This window comes from Aspergillus costaricaensis (assembly GCF_003184835.1).
Source record: "Aspergillus costaricaensis CBS 115574 unplaced genomic scaffold BO79scaffold_12, whole genome shotgun sequence".
Lineage (NCBI taxonomy): Eukaryota > Fungi > Ascomycota > Eurotiomycetes > Eurotiales > Aspergillaceae > Aspergillus > Aspergillus costaricensis.
The window spans coordinates 499,707-515,405 of record NW_020291812.1 but is presented as its reverse complement, the minus strand read 5'-3'; the positions used below and the strand labels follow the sequence as shown (position 1 = coordinate 515,405).

The following is a 15,699-nucleotide window of genomic DNA, read 5'->3' as shown; positions in this document are numbered from 1 at the left end:
CAACCTCGTTCGGGGTGGGAACGGTAAAATCCTTGATCATACTGCCTTTTGTATAAGGGCAATACACTGACTTCTTGGACCAACAGATCTGCGAGCATCATCTACCTCGAGAGATAAATTAAACCAAAATGGCCTCACCTTTCCTGAGGGACGAAGTCTCATCTCATCCAAGAGGTGTGGAGGCATCACCACCTGACGATTTGCCTGAGAATCAGAAGGCGAACGCTGGCACCGACTCCCAGACAACCCCAAAACCATGGGATACCATCGTGAAATACCAAACCTCAACCAATGGTGCCGAATCGTCCTGGTGGCGGAACATTGGCCCACTCCTTGGTCGGCTGCTGCAACTAACAGGCTACTCTGTGCCTATGCAATTCGAATATCTACTCTTCGCGCGGAATCACATTGTCCCCGCTCTCGGACCGTATCCGCAGCGCTGGCCAAGCGTTATGACCTATACCGACCTGCCGATTGAGATGAGCGTTAATTTCCAGGATCACCATGCATCGACCGTTCGTGTGGGCATTGAGCCGATCTGTGAGTTTGCGGGAACATCTCGTGATCGGTTCAATCAGACTGCTACGGAGCGGTTGGTTGGTCGACTGTCTACATTGGGAGGACTCGACCGCATGCTGTACCATCATTTCGTTAGGGATTTTGGAATCAGTGAGACGGAAACGTTGAAGGTGAAACAAGGGGAGTTTGAGAGGGACTCAGTGCAGTCGACGTATAATATAGGGTTCACCTTTGAGAGGGTTGGGGCAGCTAGTGTGGATACGAAGGGGTATGCTTTTCTCAGGCTGAAGGAGAAGGCGTCTGGCGTGCCTATGCAACGATTACTCCGTGAATCATTGAACCAGCTAAATGTGACGGCAGAGAGAAGAGACAGTGAGGCAGTTCAGAAGGTGATTGAGTACATGGAAGAAGGCGGGGGATTCAATGAGTACACATACCTGGCTTGGGACTTTGTCGATTCGGCCAAGTCCCGAATCAAGGTTTATGGGGTACTTGGAGATCTAAGGATGGAAAAAGTAAAGGAGGTATGGACCATGGGTGGAAGGCTGAAGGATTCGGCTACGATGCAGGGCCTGGAGTTGGTCCGACGGCTATGGGGATTTCTGGAGGGCAACGGTCAACAAGGACAACATCCTTCTAAGGCGCCAATACTGATGTGGAACTATGAGATCCGACCGGGCCGCGACGAGCCCATCCCGAAGCTGTACCTCCCACTTCTTGGGAGGAACGACATGTTCGTGGCCAAGACGCTGGCGCGCTTCTTTGACTCGCTCGGATGGGCGGACGAGGCTCGGAGCTATGTGGCTAACGTGCAGTATCTGTTGTGAGTTCTGCCCTTTCCCGATCACAGTTATTCCGACTGACATTGATGACAGTCCGGATGAAGACCTCGAGCAGTCTGCCCGGCTTCACTCGTGGGTGTCGCTAGCGTATACCAGCCAGGCGGGGGTCTATGTGAGTGTGTACTATCACTCCAGCCTGGCCTAGAATCAAGTCTTGGAATCGTCATCATGAGCATCGCACAAGGGTATTACTATGAACTGAACTGTTGCATAAAAAAGGTCGTACGCGTAAGTAACCATTTGGCGGACATCTAGGCGTTCTGTGCGACCACCACACCGGTGAGTCAAAGCAGGTTAATAATCGAAAGAAACCCCAGAGAGGGATATAGACTACTTCCTAAGTAAGACGGTGGCCAATTTCTTTTCCACTCAGCGGGGATTGGCTGCCGTCCGGCTATTGTGCGGCACCAGCTGACCAGAGCCGAGATGGGGACTAATTCACCCCATGGCACCCCCGCGGAGCTGAGAAGCGATGGATAAGACAGGTAGCAAGGGAGGGAAGGAAAGAAAAAACAGTGTAATCCGGCCAACGAGGGAGGGGCGCTCGGGCAAAATCCGCGCGCAGAAGGATTCTTGGGATGGAACGAACTGGGTCTCGTGTCCGGGCCGAGAACCGTTGATTCGTTGGGAGAGAAACCTGGCGAGCAAGTTGGTGGCTGACGGGATGCCAGTGGGAGAGTGAAAAGTTTACTAGGCGAGTTGGTAGTCTGGGACTAGATAGAACTAGATAGAACTAAGGGTAAGGATAGCTCGGGGTTTTACCCCGCGATGGAGCCACGCACGGCCGGGGGGTGAGGGTTTTAAATTGTTCGCTTACCCCGGCAGCCATTGGCGGTCTGGAATTTATTTAGAGTTGATAGGACCCTGTGCAGCCGTTAATTGCGGCGTAAAAAACAGGAGACAGAACAGAGAGTACGATGGAGACTTTTTCATAGATGGAAGCCCAGATCTGGGGAGGAAACAAGAAGAGGGAGAAAGAGACAAGCCGCGACAAGGCGGGCTTGGCTGGTGGAGTTGGAGCTGGAGAGCCGCTTGGCAGTAAATCTGGGGAAATCTTGGCGGGGGAAACACACACAGGGAGAGAGAGTTTTTACATTCTTTCACAAAAAGAAATAAAGGCAGTAGGCTCTCAGATCACTCGATTACATCAGATGAGCAATTGACATGGCCAACGATGTGTCAAAAATAAATAAAGTGCTCATACAAACAAAGACAGAGGAACAACAAGCAGTGCTAGAGCGTGATGATGGCATCCGGCCTGACTAAGGAAATCCCCCGGTCATTTACGATTTGCCCAGAAACTCTGGTTGAGGGGCGGCGTTAAGCTTTCCAACCTCTCTCGTTGCTTTCTGTTCCTCTCTAGCTTTCCAAAGCTTCCCCAGATGACTTGATGGGACCCATCTGTTCCGGAAGATGCATCTTCCTCCTGCTCGTCATGGGAGGGATCGGCACCTGTCCGGCCATGCTCACCGTCGTCGGCTTTCTGTTCCAATTTCACGGCCTTCGTCCTTCTGCCCGATAATCGGGGCATAAAAGCCTGCTCCCCGCCAGCTGATGGCTCGTTCGTTTCTTTTTTCTCCGACCAGGCCATCCATTTCTCTTCCTCATTTCCCCAACCGCGCAGCGCTTGTAGACGCGCTCTCGCCGTGGTTCTTTTACTCCCTTCTTCCATCATGTCCCACTACTACGAAGGGGACAAACCCTCTACCGGGGTGCCCGTTCCCGTCCAGCTATCAGCTGCTGACGAGGATGAGCAGTCCACGATGAGTCCCATCAAGTACATGGCCACTCGTCTTACAACCTTGGTGCCTCCTATGAACCCAGCCCCCAATCCCTTCAAGGCGCTCATGCTCCTCAATCGGAAGCAATGGCTCTTTTTTGGGGTATGTTTCATCCCAAACCTCAGACACCGGACCCTTTTCTTGCGCCATGGCTAACCGCGGCTCTAGGTTGCTTTTGCCGGCTGGACTTGGGATGCTTTCGATTTCTTCACCGTGTCCTTGACTGCCACCGATCTTGCAAAGACCTTCGACAAGTCTGTCACCGACATCACCTGGGGCATCACCTTGGTGCTGATGCTCCGCTCCGTGGGCGCCATTACATTTGGAGTCGCTGCCGATCGCTGGGGTCGCAAGTGGCCCTTTATCGTTAATAACCTCCTCTTTGTCGTGTTGGAACTGGGTACGGGTTTCTGTCAGACCTACAAACAATTTTTGGCTTGTCGCGCTCTCTTTGGAATCGCCATGGGTGGGTTGTACGGCAATGCCGCGGCGACCGCGCTTGAGGACTGTCCTATGGAGGCGCGTGGTATCGTGTCTGGCTTGCTGCAGCAGGGCTATGCGTTTGGATACTTGCTGGCTACCGCATTTGCACGCGGCCTGGTCAATACTACCTCCCACGGATGGCGACCGCTCTACTGGTTTGGGGCCTGTCCGCCCGTGCTAATCATCATCTACCGGATGTTCCTGCCGGAGACCGATACCTTCCTTCAGCGCCAGGCCACTCGAGAGCATGTTCGCGGTGGAGTGACTACAACCTTCTTGTCCGAGGGTAATACAGCCCTGAAGAGACATTGGCTGCTTCTGATCTATCTGGTCTTGCTCATGGCTGGCTTCAACTTCATGGTACGTTTGAATACATACTTTACTCAATTTAGTCGATTCAGCGTCACTAACCAAACCCCAGTCTCACGGCTCCCAAGATCTCTACCCGACCATGCTTGAAAACCAATTCAACTTCTCCGCCGATGCCGTTACTGTTACCCAGGTCGTCGCCAACCTCGGCGCCCTGACCGGAGGTACTACGTGCGGCTGGGCCAGTCAGATCTTTGGACGCCGCTTCTCCATCGTCTTCATTTGCATTATTGGCGGCGCGCTCCTCTACCCTTACACATTTGTCACGAACCACAGCGTTATGGCTGCTGCCTTTTTTGAACAATTCTGCGTGCAAGGCGCATGGGGTGTCATCCCCATCCACCTGATGGAGCTGTCGCCGGGTGCTATCCGCACCTTCGCGGTAGGTACGGCCTACCAGCTGGGCAACCTCGTCTCGTCGGCTAGTTCGACGATCGAGTCCACGATCGGGGAACGGTTTCCCTTGCCTCCCACAGAGGATGGTACCAAGCGGTACCAGTATGGCAAGGTCATTTGTATCTTTATGGGCTGTGTGTATGGATATACGATCTTGGTGACGCTGATCGGCCCCGAGCGGCTAGGTCGCAAGTTCGATGTCGCGCATGATGGCGATATGGCGGTTGTGGCAGCACAACGGGGAACGGATGGGGAGGTGGAGGTAGAGGGTGATCCGGAGAAGGGCACGTCGAGGATGGTGGAGGGTTGATTCGATCAGTCGCTTAGATGTACTGTTGATGATGTTATGATGTGACGAGAAGAGTGATATTCATTATGCTATATAGCCGCTTGCAATGCCTGAGATTGTACGCTATGTTTGTTGGCTTAGTCCATTGTTTGACTCCGTCCCGAGATGTCTCACTCCACCTGGCCCAACATCCTATCGCGTTGTAGAGTCTATGACACAGAACAGATCAGTGGGGATGTCGCAGATACCTAAATTATTGTAATCGATATGATTAGTCCAGGCACTGGTACAATAACAACCGATGTTGATTGTAGAAGAAGTAAGAAGGACATCAGAATCTGCTTAATAATCGATGCTCATCAATCCCCTTTGGGACCGATCACCGGGTTGAAGATGGAGGATCATCATTGTAATCATCTCTTGTTAAGTAGCAAGGAAAGCTTTAACTTACCATACTATAGATAATGTTGATGGCAGGAAGTAAGCAAAAATGTTCGAATAGTGGCCATTTCCCCTGGGCACACAGACCCTTTTATACAGCCAGCCGGTCAGGAGGTTCTTCCTTAGGCAACCAACCAGCCAACCCCGCACGGATTGGAACTAAACTGCATTCATTCCAATGCAGTGAACCGGGATGCTGACAGACAGTCCTGTAATGCACGGTGGAAATATACTTTCTACTCGTAGGATACCATTACTAACGAATTATTTGTATAGAATACCAGTAGAAATAGCTAGTTGTTTGAGTTTAGATCGAGATCAAAGGAAAAATGGATCCACTCTCGGACATTGGCATCGCAATCTCGTGGAGCGGAGATCGGCGACGCTCTTTTCTCAGGGTCTGATTGATTCATGACCCTAATTTGAGTTGTCTCTCTTTTGCTGCCCTAGCTCTTTGTGTCGGGATGACGATCTCAATTCATTCTTGACTCGTGAGGTGGAACTGCAAATATTCTGAGTCTAGATAGACGGGATCTAATGCATCTGCACTGCAAGTAGAAACAGTGGGTAGGGGCGAAAAAAAGAAGATGAGGTGACGATGTTCGAAACCCCCGAGGTAGTACCGTCAGGATACATCCACCAAGAAACTAAACTGATTGATGTCAGAGACAGAAGGGGAGGGCACATAGAGTACAATTCATCCATGGAATTCCTCCATATCCCCACTGAATAATGACAGCCATCAACATGTTGGTAAGAACCATGAACCATAAGCTCAGCACTCCATCCGCCGACCAGAACCGCCAAGCCCCGGACCGGGACTGGCGCTGCTCTCAACTTTCCCTTACAACTTTCAACTTTCATTTCACTTGCTCGTCTTCGTTTGCTACGCTCTTCGCTCCTCCTCCGTTTCGGGCTTCATCTTTCCCTCCCTCTCCTTTCGACCTCCTCCTCTCCCATCCGGTCGTTTCGGTTTGCCTTTCCCTTTCTTTCATTGAGATCTCTCCGTCCTCCTCATCTTTCCCCGGTCGGCGACTCCCTCGTTCGTCCGCAACCCAAACCCCCCGACTGCAAGGGTCCGGTCTCAACGCCCACAGGAGGTAGAGGGAAGACCGCAAAGAAGACGAGGAGCAGCTTCAATCTCCAACGCGACTAATATATCTATCCTGCATTTGGTACTACCGGCAGCTGCAAACCCTCATTCGCTCAATTCCTCGCGATCCGATCCGTTGGCGCATTCCAGCCTTTTCCTCAGGGTCCAACAAGCAGCCGTGATCCCCTTGCCGCCTGGCTGCTCCTCCTTCCCCCACAGATTCCTTACGATCCTACCCTCTTCCCCCGAAGACACCACCACCGCCTTCTCCTCCTCCCCTTCTGCCTCCGAACCCGGCCCTTACCCCCCATACGTGCTGGATGAGTATCTCGATCGCCACCTCTTCCAATGCACAGACGCTCGTCTGGCTCGCCAGCCGAGGACGACGCTGAAGAATCCCTGGCCCCCGTCTCTCGCACCCCGACAGACCCGAGTCCTGCGCCTCAAGTCCTCGATTCGCCGGAAAATTCGCGTCCGCAGGCCGCTGCCAGGACCGGCACCAGCTTCGATCTTCGTCGAGATGCCTCCAATCCGCGTTCCCGAAATTCTAGCCTTTGGCGCACTTCCTCCTCCACCGAATCCCGCTCCTCCGCCGTTATGATGCCGCTGGCTTCCCAGCGATTGCCCATGGAAGCCTCCCCGGACGGTCACCTCCGCTTTCGACCGTCGCGCCTCCGCAGTCCCTGGCCCGTTTCCATCCTGACCGCGCTCACCACCCTGGTCGCCTCGATATTTCTCTTCTTCATCCTTCGGTCCTTCTCCGAACGGCAGATTGGCGGCGATGGCTGTGGAATTCCCGTCATGAGTCCCACCTTCCTTCGCATGGTGGGTTTCGATACGGAACATACCCGGTTTGCGAGCAAGTATAATCTGTTCCTCTATCGGGAGGAGGGTGTCGACCCGTACAACCAGGAGAACTTGGGCGTAAGTACCTGGCCAATGATTTTGCCGCGTGGCTGTGGCGTTTCCTCCCCGATCGCAGGCTGACTATGTGTTCTGCTACATCCAGTTAAACGGTGCCCCTGTCCTCTTCCTCCCCGGAAATGCCGGCAGCTATCGACAAGTTCGCTCCCTGGCTGCCGAAGCCTCGAGACACTATGCCGACGTCGTCCGACATGATGAGGAGCGGCTCAAATCAGGTACCCGCAGCTTAGACTTTTTCATGATCGACTTCAACGAAGACCTGGCGGCCTTCCATGGCCAGACACTACTCGATCAAGCGGAATATGTCAACGAAGCCGTGTCATACATCCTCTCGCTCTACCATGATCCGCGACGGTCGCGGAGGGACCCTGGCCTTCCCGACCCCAGCGCGGTGATTTTAGTTGGGCATTCCATGGGAGGCATTGTCGCACGCACGGCGTTAACAATGACGAATTACCAGGCAAACTCGGTCAACACGATTGTCACCATGTCTGCACCGCACGCAAAGCCCCCGGTTTCGTTCGAATCGGACATCGTTCATACATACAAGCAAATCAACGATTACTGGCGGGATGCCTACTCCCAGACCTGGGCGAACAATAACCCACTGTGGCACCTTACGCTGATCTCGATCGCGGGTGGTTCGCGCGATACGGTGGTTCCGTCGGACTACGCTAGTATCTCGTCGCTGGTTCCGGACACGCACGGCTTCACAGTTTTCACCTCGACGATCCCTGATGTCTGGATCGGTATGGACCATCTGTCAATTACGTGGTGTGACCAGTTCCGCAAGGCAATCATCAAGTCGTTGTTCGACGTGGTGGATGTCCGTCGGGCCAGCCAGACAAAGCCCAGGGCCGAGCGCATGCGGATCTTCAAGAAATGGTATTTGACTGGATTAGAGCCGACCGCTGAAAGAACGCTCCCACAGAAAGGTGCGTATGCGATAGCGCTCGTCGATACTGTTGCTAACTGTTATTAGAACCATCTACATTATTGACGCTGGAAGATAGCACCAACATCATCCTGCCGCAAGGCCAGCGACTAATTCTTCGCGAGCTCGGCCACAGCCCGAATACCAACGTCCACTTGCTTCCCGTTCCGCCGCAGGGTGTGTCGGGGAAGAAGTTTACTCTTCTTACAGATCAGAAATTAGACAACCCCGGAGAGCAGGGGACATTGGAGGTTCTCTTCTGCAGTGTCTTCCCGTTGCACAACGGCAAGTTTGCCAGCATTTTCTCGATGAACATGGACTTTTCCGGGAGCAGCGCCGGCTCGACGCGCCTGGCTTGCAAGAACGCTGCGGAGGATGGCATACACCTACCAGCGTCGACGAGGACCTCGAAGCAAGCGTATGACCGGACCTCTCCTTTCTCGTATCTCCAGTACGATCTGGAGGATTTGGTCGAGCACCAGTTTGTGGCAGTGGTCGACAAAGCGCGGTCTCCAACTCGCGGCTGGGTGGTGGCGGAGTTCTCCGACAGCTCTGACTCGGTCATTCGAGCTCGTGTGGGCTTGGGCGGCTTGCTCAGTGCTGGACTGAAGATGAGACTTCCGGCGAACCGCCCAATGCTCACTGAGGTGAGAATTCCGGCGCTGCATTCGAGTTTGTTGAATTACAAGCTTAAGATCGTCCGCCGGGGTTACGGAGAACAGCCCGAGCTGTTTGCACCGCTATTGCGCCAGTCGATCCCTGATCCCCACGAGTCCAAGTTCTTTGTCAATGTGAAGCAGGTCAATGTCAATCTGCACGGAGTCGCTCCGTTCATGCCTCCGCCTCTTCGTGAGCAAGCCACCCTTGGTGGAGTGTCTTTCCATTTGTGGACAGATCCGAGCAGCGAGTCAACGGTTGACATCTCCTTGTCGGTGGACGTCCTGGGTAGTCTAGGTGAGCTCGTGATGCGGTACCGCACCGTTTTTGCTGCCTTCCCGATCCTGGTAATTGCTTTGGTTCTGCGCAAGCAGTTTCAGGTCTATGACGAGACGGGTTATTTTATCACCTTCGCAGAGGGGTTGGATAGCACACTGCGGTCGTCTTTGCCTATTTTGCTGCTCGCCATGTCGTTGCTGGCTTCTTCCCTGGCTACGTCGACTACGCTGCCTCCAAGCGATGATCCATTTCATTGGCGCACCAACTCCACGGAGTCGCCCGTTGATTTTACGAAGAATGACCTACTGTTGGGATCGCAGGATGCTTTCTTTTGGTTCTTGGTTCCTGTGTTCGGTCTGATCAGTGTGGGCGTGTGCGTGATGATGAATTATGTGGCTCTGTCCCTGCTGTCGGTTTTGTCTTTCTTCTATGGTCTGTTGAACAGCAAGTCAGGGTATATCAAGCGTGATGACAAGGGGTGAGTTATCCTCTATTATTTTGCATGCACAATGCTGACCATATCAGCAACCTTCCCATCTTTTCGGCCCCTACGCCCAGACGACGGTTGATTAACACCGCTATTCTGCTGATTCTTGTTGCGACTACTATCCCGTATCAGTTTGCCTATATGGTGGCGTGCATCGTGCAGCTCGCTACTTGCGTGCGAGCCCAATGGCATGCGAAAGAGACGGTATGCATACTCGCATTGTTGACTTGCGTTTGCTAATAATCCCAGAAATCTACGACTCATTATAATTTCGCCAATCTTACATACTCGATCTTTCTCCTGATGCTGTGGATCCTGCCGATCAACATCCTTGTCCTGCTCGTGTGGGCACATAACCTTGTGGTGCATTGGTTCATGCCATTCTCCTCCCACCACAATGTGCTGTCAATTATGCCGTTTATCCTGCTTGTTGAGGCCATGACGACAGGAACGATGGTCCCTCGAGTCAGCTCACGGTATGCTCCTTCAATACTAGTGTAATCTCAAAACTAACTAAATAGGCTAAAAAACGTCACCTCCCTCATTCTCTTCGCCCTTGCCATCTACTCCGCAGTCTACGGCGTCTCCTACGGCTACCTTCTCCATCACCTTACTAATCTTTTCGCCGCCTGGCTCGTGGGCATCTACCTCTTCAGCAGCGGCTTCTCACCCCGCCGACTTTGGCGCATCCTAGAAGGCGACGACGCGAACTCCTCGGCCGAACCAGGGAGTAGTCACATGAAGAAAAAACCATAATCCTACTACACCATACATATCTTATCCTTATTCTTCTATTATATGTCCCGTTGCATCTTACCGGTTGCGGACCATGATTAACGGCGTTTTGCTATTTTTGGAAGCGGCGTTTGCTTTTTGTTTTCTGACCGAGAGTCGATGTACAGGATTGTGCTTGTTATGTGCTCATATGAATGATTTTATACTATATCGTGTTTGAGTGATCCTGACGGAAGGTGGGATCTGTGATGGCGGATGGGTGTATCTTATTAGCTTTGTGTGTGTGTTGTTGATACTGTCTGAGCGTGAGTGTGTGTTTGTATATACGGTTGGATCTGGAAATAGACTTTGGCCGGGTAATAGTGACGAGAGATGGTGTTGCTGTTCATATTATTTCCACTATCGTCAATGTAGACGACATCTATAACCTATAATATTTGCACCTCGTGCCTCTTCAGTCAAGTGCCTTGATCATCCTACACTATATCCAAGCCACATTAGACATGACGCAGCATGTCCCGAAGTAGGATCTACTTTGCTGACCACTTCACGGGCATCTACCACGAGACAAGACTGATTCCAAATCAAGCTGCTAAATCTGGTCAGATGCAGTAGCACATTGACCTCATAGAAGACAAACTTCCGAGCCAAGAAGAGATTTAGTTGTCACCAGATAGGTTACAGTCTACGCATTCGTATCTCGACCCCTGCGCATGCATAGCTTGTCAGCTTCCATATATTCTGGTCTCTAATCACATTCTATACTTCCATATAAGATCTAAATAACATCCCTTAAAGCTATACATACACTTAACAGTGAACAATCCCGTTAAGACATTTACTACAGCTAGGCAGCTGTCAGCTGATTCTTCGCCTTTTCTTTTTTTAAGGTCTCCGACCACCAACCAACCACCCACCCAACCCCTTGAGATCTATATAGATCACATCTATATATCTTTGACCCTCCGTCTTGACAACATCTACCCCCGAGGCCCCCAAAACATAAGGAACAAGCCAAAATGCTCATCTTCCTCGGCAAACTTACCTACCCGCCCTACGCCACGAACGAACTCTTCGCCGTCATCTTCAGCAACAACATGCAACAGGGCGAAAAAGTAGCCGTCGTTCACCAATGGACTAAGGATGCGGCGGGGCAGGCAAGAGCCAATTCCTTTGCGCAAGGGACTGTCGATAAAGCGGTTATTACGTCGACGGGGGAGAAGGAGATTGAGTTCTTTTATGGGGAGAGGGAGACGACTTATTACTGGTACTTGCTTTACTTCTTCTTTCCCCTTTCTATAGGAGTATTGGTTTCGGAGTAGATGAGTAAGTGCTAATATATGGGGTTGTGTGTAGGTATAAGGGTACCCAATCCGGGAGTAAATTGACATTGTCGATGTTCAACAAGAGTGGAGAGGAGGTGGTCAAGAAGATTGAGCTTCTGGCGACGTATTATTGATCGAATGTAAATTCTGCATTCGTTGTCTATTCATACATCATGATGCTACTTGCATTAGACAGAAAGGAACAGAACTCAACAAGAAGCAGTCCGTCTATGAGTTATCATCCTTCCACTTCTACCTTCCATATCCATGACATGAATGGTTATCGCCTCACCCTCTCAAATACTGCCTCATACCTCTCCAACACCTCAGTAAATCTCTTCGCCGACTCAGTTGACCTTTCTACCGCGTCATCTAGTCTCTCTCGTGCTTCGGTATACCTTCGAAACGCTGCGTGGAAGTTTTCTTCTGATTTATCATTATTTTTCTTTGCTTCTTCGGTTGTCTTTTGTGCTTGTACCGCCATGTCTCGTGCTGAGTGGGCTGCCTTTCGTGCCTGTTCGAGGGCTCCGGTGAGAGGTGAGGGTTCGTGGTCCGTTTGGGTTAGAGGGAGGTGGGATCGGTAGTGGCAGAAAAAGGACATGTTAAAGGTTGAGGGTATATAGGTAGGGAGGTTGCGCCTGAGCAGAGGAATGATGTTTGCCTGTGAAGGTGGATTTGGGGGTCTTGATGGGAAACAGTTGTGTTAGGTGCAGTTACCAAAGCAGCGGTAATATCAGAATTATAGTTGAATTTTGCGCGCCCATGATGTACATATGACGGCTGATGGCAAATTCCTTAAATTATACTGCTTGCTTAGTGTATGTTTCTTGTAAATGTAAATGTATGTAAAGTTTTTTGTTCAGGGAGCTGTGTTTTAATCTTGAGACAATCGGTATCGGCTGATCTTGGTCTCATCTATACAGGTCGATTGTTACTCCGATGCCTCAAGATATCTACAGGAATACGCACGCTTAGAAGCTCAAGAAGAGTCACTCATGCACAGAACCTTTCAATTCTCTTCCCTAGAAATTGAATTTAATACTATATGAATCCCTCAGCTAGTGCAGAACAAAATATCTGGCAGAGAGAAAGGCAGCACACTTCAGCTGTGTCTATAAAAAACGGTAAACCTCGCGCCATCGACAAACGGCTCGTGAAAACCCGCTGATTCTTGCCAGGCAGCAATTGTGAGAGAAATCAGGCTGAAACATAACTCATTACTCGAGTGGAACTGAAGATGGTCGCTTTCGGCCGTAGGGGTCGCGGATTTTCTTCCCCATCAAGAATTGCCGCTTTTCGATTGGAAGTGAATCGAGTTGCGAATAATTAAAGTCAATAATCAACGCCCGGCGTAGCTCGGGGTTCCACAACGCGTTCTGGGGCTGAATATTATGATGTATGACTCCAAGAGAGCGGATCTCCTTTTCAGATCTTTTGACTTCGCGTTTGAAGGACTTGTCCTCGCAATTCTCGATCTGCTCTCCTCCCCAAGCCATGAGGAGCATGTGGTTGATCTCGGTTCCATTTGAGAAGTGGGCCATTCTCAAATCAACTGTCCCAAGGACAACAGGGACTGCAGATCCCTGTGCTTGATGAAGTATGCGGTAAATGTCTGCTTCACGAGAGACCTTTTCCTTCCAGAAATCAGATGAGGCTCCTTTGCCAACCATAGTATACCCAAGTGTCGAAGATGTAATTTTAAAAAGTGCGCCGGTTGACGCGCAGCCACTGATGGGCGTGCACCCATAGCCAACTTCTTTATTAAGCTGCTTCTCGATTTTTCGGACCAACGTTTCAGGAAGAATCTGGTGATGGTCGCCATTTGCACCTAGCCGGTGCAGCGCTACGTTCGGACATTGTTTGTCCAGACTTCTTCCATGCTGCAGACCAAGCAAGCAACGCTGGGTACAAAATTGAGCTGTATCTTTGTTGGTGTCTTCTCCGCTAGAATCAGTGTCCTCTTGGAACTCCGAGGACTCAGCATTCTCGCTGATTCGACGCTTTTGTCTCCTGGGGCCTGTATCGGTATCTGCATCCGGGGTACGATGGCGCCGCGACGAAGCCCAAGTCGGCATTCTGTAGTTTTCTGTAGGCGAAGACCCAACAGAAGAATGGGATGGTTGGTACGACGAGGAGGATGTGGACTCGCTCTTGATGGTCGTGGTGGTCGTGCTGTGGGAATGTTGCGAAGCCGTAGGACTTTGGTTTGGCTCAAATTGCGGAATTCTGGAAGATGTTGTATCAAAGCCTGTTGTCCAGGTCGGCAGGTCCTTTTTCGCCTTTTCTCGCCAGGCCTTATCACGGACTTCTACGCTACAACTCATCAGACAGAGACACAGGACTCGCGCCACAGATGTTAGGGGAGGATTTGTGAGTCTTTTGTCATCGTGTAAAGTGATTTCACTGTTGGGCTCGAAGAGATGGTAGTACAGAGTGCCCGGCTCATGATAGGGGATTCGCAACATGATCAATGCCAGCCCAGTGCTCACGTAGGAATACTCAAGTCCCTTTATTATCATAACATGATACTCATGTACAACGGCAGATCCCGTTAAAACAGCCGCATCATACTTTCGTTTCTCTTCCCGGTCGGTAGGAGTCGTTTCAGTTTTCACTATCTCCTTCCAGAATTCCAGTGGGCGCAGCCCCAAGCGAATTTCTTCGACAGGTAGCTTGTGAGGTGGTTTGTATTCGACGGTCATTATCAGGTTGTCATTGTCACCGTCGACTTGGTGGATGCAATACTGGTCTGGTCTCGGATTCTGGCAATATAATGCCTCTCCGTTCTTTTCCGCTGTCCGGTCTTGCTCTTTGTCGGCTTCGACATCATCAAGACAATTTGCATGACTGTCGAACCGAACTCCACTGCCCAAATGAAATTCAGCTCTTGCGGCCGGTATATTGCAGAGCTCCGCAAGAACCCTATGGACCTGGCTCTCGACGGTAAAACGTTCAAATGCTTCCACATCTCGTTCACTGCTTATTGCCCTGTCAAAATATTCGCCCATGCTTTCCAAACCAAGACGAGGTGTGAAGAGTCTTAACGCAGCACTTCCTGGCGGCTCAAGGTAGTTACGAACATCCCGGTAGATCTTCTGTTGCTCGGTATCACAGCTTTCCCAATGCTCGAGCTTCAAGGGGCAGTATTTTCCTTTAGGCTGCGGAATCTTTCCCTTTGTGCAGCGAGTGAGTTTTTCGACTCTAAGGGGTGCTGAAAATATGATGTGGCAGTATTGAAGAAATTCTCCAAATGTTGTACGTCTCGATCGTTCCCTCTCCACCTCCAATTCCTTTCTTAACCGTTCCCCTTCTTCCCGTGCTTTCTTCTCATTTTCCTGAGCCCGTAGCGTGTCTTCGTTGGCATTTTGTGTGGCTGCACGAGCCTTTTGAAGTGTTGTATCAGCACTTTCCTCTGCTACATCAGCTCTTTTCCCTGGTGCACGACATTGGATTGCTGCATCAGCTTGTTGACTTGCTGTATCAGCTGTTGTGTTTGCTGCACTAGCCGCGCTATCTGCTTCGAAAATCCTTTCCGGGGGAGTCTTGTACTCAGGGGAACTGTCACCACCCATTATATGTGGATATACGATGGGAAAAGTGAAAAGAATGCAGCTGTTGGGGTGGCAAAAACACACAATGGAGGATTTTCGAAGAGTTGATCGGAGAGCTCTGTATAGAAATAGGCTGCAAAGAACGCCAACTGGCCGTGGATGTGAGCTATCAATTTATGCCATTTTGTTGCTGCGTCCATCAAGGGGGGCTGATGAGGGGAGAGCCAGTGCAGCTACCTCAGAAAGTCTTCCATTGATGAGGTCGTACCAACAAACGGAGAAACCCGTATCGTAGACACGCAAATCAAATCCATCTTGCCTTCTTTCGGAGATCAGCTGGAGGTCCATGCTATTTTCCCTTTCCGAAAAGAAATGTGAAAAGACCTTTCCTGTTCGTCAAGCCAGGACGCCGACGCCAATCTGGATGGGTGGGCACTTTTGTTTTACCCTTTGTCCAGGATTTCGGTGTTTGCTATTCTGCATCATAGAGCCACTGTATCACGTCAAAGCGGTAACCACGTACCATCCCGTCTTTCAAACAAAGGTGGTGCTGACAGCTCAGAGACAAATGAACTTTCCAAATTACAAACCTTC

General features: G+C 50.9%; 5 protein-coding genes across 5 annotated transcripts; 4 read left to right on the top strand and 1 right to left on the bottom strand.

The window, feature by feature from the left end:
- Positions 1-128: 128 nt before the first annotated feature.
- On the top strand, positions 129-1,841 carry BO79DRAFT_216735 (reverse prenyltransferase; the record flags this gene model as incomplete). Its single annotated transcript, XM_025683333.1, has 4 exons — positions 129-1,342; positions 1,395-1,473; positions 1,581-1,589; positions 1,773-1,841. The coding sequence occupies 4 exons, from the start codon at positions 129-131 to the stop codon at positions 1,839-1,841; spliced, it is 1,371 nt and encodes a 456-aa protein (XP_025540736.1).
- Positions 1,842-2,930: 1,089 nt separating this feature from the next.
- On the top strand, positions 2,931-4,878 carry BO79DRAFT_171397 (sugar transporter family protein). Its single transcript, XM_025679575.1, has 3 exons — positions 2,931-3,244; positions 3,311-3,985; positions 4,047-4,878. Exons 1-3 carry the CDS (start codon positions 3,035-3,037, stop codon positions 4,698-4,700), a joined length of 1,539 nt encoding a protein of 512 aa, XP_025540735.1. The 5' UTR covers positions 2,931-3,034; the 3' UTR covers positions 4,701-4,878.
- Positions 4,879-6,561: 1,683 nt separating this feature from the next.
- BO79DRAFT_144845 (GPI inositol-deacylase) lies at positions 6,562-10,250 on the top strand (the record flags this gene model as incomplete). Its single annotated transcript, XM_025678402.1, has 6 exons — positions 6,562-7,137; positions 7,223-8,072; positions 8,120-9,485; positions 9,533-9,698; positions 9,744-9,970; positions 10,016-10,250. The coding sequence occupies 6 exons, from the start codon at positions 6,562-6,564 to the stop codon at positions 10,248-10,250; spliced, it is 3,420 nt and encodes a 1,139-aa protein (XP_025540734.1).
- Positions 10,251-11,248: 998 nt separating this feature from the next.
- On the top strand, positions 11,249-11,688 carry BO79DRAFT_253997 (uncharacterized protein; the record flags this gene model as incomplete). The annotated part of the gene is made up of 2 exons (XM_025686030.1): positions 11,249-11,496; positions 11,586-11,688. 2 exons carry the CDS (start codon positions 11,249-11,251, stop codon positions 11,686-11,688), a joined length of 351 nt encoding a protein of 116 aa, XP_025540733.1.
- A 1,083-nt stretch (positions 11,689-12,771) lies between these two features.
- Positions 12,772-14,256, bottom strand: BO79DRAFT_144981 (uncharacterized protein; the record flags this gene model as incomplete). The annotated part of the gene is made up of 1 exon (XM_025678407.1): positions 12,772-14,256. One exon carries the CDS (start codon positions 14,254-14,256, stop codon positions 12,772-12,774), a length of 1,485 nt encoding a protein of 494 aa, XP_025540732.1.
- Between the last annotated feature and the right edge of the window lie 1,443 nt (positions 14,257-15,699).

Excerpts from the sequence above, each read along its gene's own strand:
- BO79DRAFT_171397 (XM_025679575.1), top strand. The coding sequence starts at position 3,035 with ATGTCCCACTACTACGAAGGGGACAAACCCTCTACCGGGGTGCCCGTT. Across the intron at positions 3,245-3,310 it reads AGCAATGGCTCTTTTTTGGG|GTTGCTTTTGCCGGCTGGAC; the intron begins GTATGTTTCATC and ends CCGCGGCTCTAG. Across the intron at positions 3,986-4,046 it reads TGGCTGGCTTCAACTTCATG|TCTCACGGCTCCCAAGATCT; the intron begins GTACGTTTGAAT and ends ACCAAACCCCAG.